Genomic DNA, 4,284 nt, shown 5'->3' with positions numbered 1-4,284 from the left:
CATAATGTCAATGGCGTCATCATTTCGATGGCGTCAGTACACCGTTATTTTGCAGGAAATGCAATTTTATCAATAACCATGTTCTTTTTCTGGTCTTCTATCTCTAGGTTAAAAAATGTGTTTATGGTAAAATAAAAATGTATCCCCATCGGCCCAAATCGGCCTCTGGCAGTCAGGGCATATGTACGATCGGCCCAAATCGGCCTTTGGCAGTCAGGGCCTGGTATGATCGGCCCAAATCGGCCCGTTGGCAGTTAAGGATGTACTCCTCTGAGAAGTCAAAATTTTCTCGTATTAAACTTTTTTTCTCATATAGATTTATGGAAAAAGGGGTTAATACCATAAAAGAAAACAGAAGAAAAAACATATGTCCGTGTGCTTGTTTTCGAGCTATTGTCACTCAAAGATACCTAGTTGACAAAATATTGGATTTTATGGGAATTTTGCCGTTTTGACCATATACACAAGAGATTAAAGTCATAATTTCTTAATGAGGTGTTTGATATGTATGGATGTTTGTAGAATTTATATTCCAGTAGTCTTCTTTAATAATATACCAGTTTTGATTAATAAGACTAATATTTGTTCTCAGAATAAGAACATATGCTACCCCTACCCCTTAATTTTGAGCTACAAAATGCACCATTTTCAGCCATTTTTGCCAAATTTAACCCTGTATAGAAAAAGTTCCGGTATTAAACTTTTGTTAATATTTTGCATATCAACAGGGAAAGGGTTGTTCTTTCTAAATCAGGCAGAAAAATGGGGGGTCCGTGTGCTTACTTTTTTGCTCCATTTGAATATTTGTTATTATTCAGTATTTTAGAGTAAAAAAATGAAAGTGCTCAAATTACAATTAAATGTCAAAATAAAGAGACAAAAGTGTATCATTTCACACATTAATGCTCAATATTTTGATAACCACGAACCCAGTAAAGATTTACAGCATAAATTAGCTCGATACAGCTAAAAAATACAGGCGCAGTGAGGATTTTAGCAAAAACAATTTCAGTAAAAAATGGTAAAACTGTGGCTCTACTCAAGGCGAAAAAAGACACATTTTCAAAATGGCCGCCAAATGGGCCATTTCTTAAATTCCCCGTATAAAAAAATCTACTAAAAATAGAAATGTGATTTTTTGACAAAATTTGCAATTGGCAACTTGCTACAGATATTGATATATTTTAATTGAAAATCTCATAACTTCTTTGATCTATGTCGAAACGAGACTTCAACGGGACTGAAACCTCAGAAGAATTCAACCTTAAATGGTTAACCCTTAGACTGCCAAGTTTTTGACGTCGCCAAATTCGAACTGTCAAATAGCTGATCTGCCAATTATGACGTTACGACAATTATGACGTCATTTCATTTTTGCGTTGTTTATACACTGATACAGACCCTCGCCTTCATGATTATTAGAAGAAAGAAAATATGAATAAATTTGTATACGTTGTATTGATATACTAATACTTTTTATATCATACTTACTCATTTCATATGTTTCTGTTTTTAAATATTACAAAGGCGAGTTTATGACGTATGAAAAATGATGAATCCATCAAAGTTGAGTTATATTGTATATATACACACCACTGTGCTATATTGACTAATTAACAACACAAAGAGAAGTTTTTTTTTTTCGAGATCAACCGTAAGTCAACTTGACTTACATAAAATGATATATTTATTAACTTCTAAAATAACTATAGGTTTTTGAGTGAAATCCGTGTATTTCCGAAACAAAGTTTACACAACACAGGCCTATATACATAATTCTTGTATTTCAGTTGATGTTGTAGTTTTAAATCTACATTTCTATGCAGTGGTGTAATCGAATACATTCTCTATGCAATCCTCTCCTGCATAGCGTACATGCAGTTCGGCTTCGGCGCCTGATTCCTCCGCGAGCACGGCTAGAGCATACGCAACAGTCTTTTTCCTTCCGTTGCGGGAGAAAGTCTACATGATATCTCCTCGGTCTCGGTCTTGCTACTTGTGCGTCGGGCTGAACTCCAGCTATATCTTCTATCACCATCTGAATAAACTTAAGTCTTGAAACCACTCTATCCGTCGTGTTGTTCTTGTATAAAATATAGGCATTCATCATGATTCGATGAAACAGATGCAATATTACTTTCTTCCAAACCTTTTTATTGCGTCGAACGCAGCTATAAGCGCTCATCACAGCGTCAGACGAATCGACAGCTCCCATGTACCTATTATATTGGTGAATGATGTTTGGGCGTCCGGTCTGGAGGTCCTGAGCAGGAAGTAAAGTGCTCAACATACGCACTGGTTTTTTACCCACCTCGTCTTTGTATGCTACACAAAGAACATCTCTCTGGCGCATGTAAATGGCAGTGCCAGCCTGGGGGTCTGCCTGCTGAATGGTACGCGGCATTGGGCGATTTTTTCTCAGTATTCCCGTTACATACAGAGACCGGACAGAAGTATTCGGACAAAATGGCCGCCGTAACGTCATGTGTACATCTCGCTAGGAAAATAAAACTCTTTATAAAAGATATATGTGTTGTGATACTGACCTAATATTTGGTGATCTGACCCTTGGACTTTCGTACTTCCTTCAGACGATCGGGAATCGATTGGTATAAACCTTGAATGTATTTTACATCAATGCCTTGCCAGATGATTTGTATTTGATTAGTGATGTTGTTGACCACTGTTTTTAGTCGTATTTTAAGTTTTAACCACACATTTTCGATGATATTTAAATCAGGACTTTGTGGGGGGCCATTCTAAAACGTGAATACCATGGTTTGTAAAATATTCGGACACAACACGAGCCTTGTGAACCGGAGCATTGTCCTGTAGAAAAAAGTAGTTTTGGTTTGCGAAGTGTCTCGCTAAAACTGGCCACAAATTCTCTTCCAAAATTTCAATATATTTTAGTGAATTGATGGTTCCATTTACACTGCAAACAGTACCAACTCCATGATGGGTAATACACCCCCAAATCATCACGGAAAGTTTCCGGTGTGACCGCGGACAGATGCAGGCTGGCCGGTATGCCTCGTCTTTTCGCCTCCATATAAAAATTCTGTTGTCATTACCGATCACGATTTGACTTTAATCAGAAAAAATAACATCTTTCCAATAGTTTTCTACAGTCAGATTTCTTTTAGCAAAGCACTATGTCACACGTTTCCTCAAATTGACTTCACGCACAACCATGGTTTTCTTCACTACCCTTCTACGGTATCCCTGATTTTTTAAATTCCGGTCAATCGTTTTACTACTAACCTGTACATCATTTACAGTGTTCCTGTAGTCATTTAATTCGGCTGTTAATTCATCCAACGTTTTTCTCCTATTTCCACGCACAACTTTTAAGAGCCTTCTCTGGTCCCGATCTGTCAAATATGGCGCCCTTCCACATCGATGTGTATTTTCTATGTTTCCTCGTCTCACATATCGTTTCCAAATATCAGAAATTGTAGATTTTGGTATGCCTAACCTATCGGCAACAATTGTTTGTTTTATCCCACCTTCTGTCATCGCTACGACCGCTTTTCTTAAGCCTGATGTCACTTCTTTACCACGACGACCCATGTTATTTCCGTGAATTCCTGCGATTCCGTCAGCAGACGACGTAATTTATTTTTACCGCCACAACATTACGCATGACGTCATCTTTCCGATGACGTATACGATGACGCGAACCAAGCCGCCAAACTGGATTTATTCCGATTTTTACGCGCCGCGCGAAATTTAGCGGTATATATCACGACGCGTTTGTCCGAATACTTCTGTCCGGTCTCTGTAGGTATTGCGTGTTAAAAGACGTGATGCAAGATTAAGAGAAGTGAAATAGCTATCACAGAAAACATGGTAGCCTTTGTTAAATAGGGAGATTTCTCTCAAGAGAGTTTCACTACATGAGTTCCCTGCAACTCTCCTCTTGGTGTTGGATCAAATTGTCGCCCTCTGTAAATCATCATCCGGATGACGTATCCAGTTGCCGCTTCACACAGCATCCAGAACTTGATACCGAATTTGGCTGCCTTGGTTGGAATATACTGACGCATTATACTATGACCTCTTGCAGACACTAGCGTCTCGTCGACACATAGCTCCTGATTGGGTATCAAAAACCTTTGAAACATTCTGTTAATAAAGGTCAACAGTGGTTTGAAGCGTGCAGCTGGATCATAAGCTGGATGCTGCAAAATAATGAAACATTCTAATAAACATGTCACATGAAAAACTGTATACATCGTACAATTTTGATAAGTCTTTTACTGTATCGTATTACAACATTCA

The 4,284-nt window shown here is 38.1% G+C and overlaps 1 protein-coding gene across 1 annotated transcript; it reads right to left on the bottom strand.

Moving 5' to 3' along the window:
* Positions 1–1,763: 1,763 nt before the first annotated feature.
* On the bottom strand, positions 1,764–3,772 carry LOC138309232 (piggyBac transposable element-derived protein 4-like). The gene has a single exon (XM_069250384.1). It carries the CDS (start codon positions 2,483–2,485, stop codon positions 1,811–1,813), a length of 675 nt encoding a protein of 224 aa, XP_069106485.1. The 5' UTR covers positions 2,486–3,772; the 3' UTR covers positions 1,764–1,810.
* Between the last annotated feature and the right edge of the window lie 512 nt (positions 3,773–4,284).

This window comes from Argopecten irradians, chromosome 15, assembly GCF_041381155.1.
Source record: "Argopecten irradians isolate NY chromosome 15, Ai_NY, whole genome shotgun sequence".
Taxonomy (NCBI): domain Eukaryota; kingdom Metazoa; phylum Mollusca; class Bivalvia; order Pectinida; family Pectinidae; genus Argopecten; species Argopecten irradians.
The sequence above is the reverse complement of the archived record's forward strand: the minus strand, read 5'-3'. Positions and strand labels throughout refer to the sequence as shown.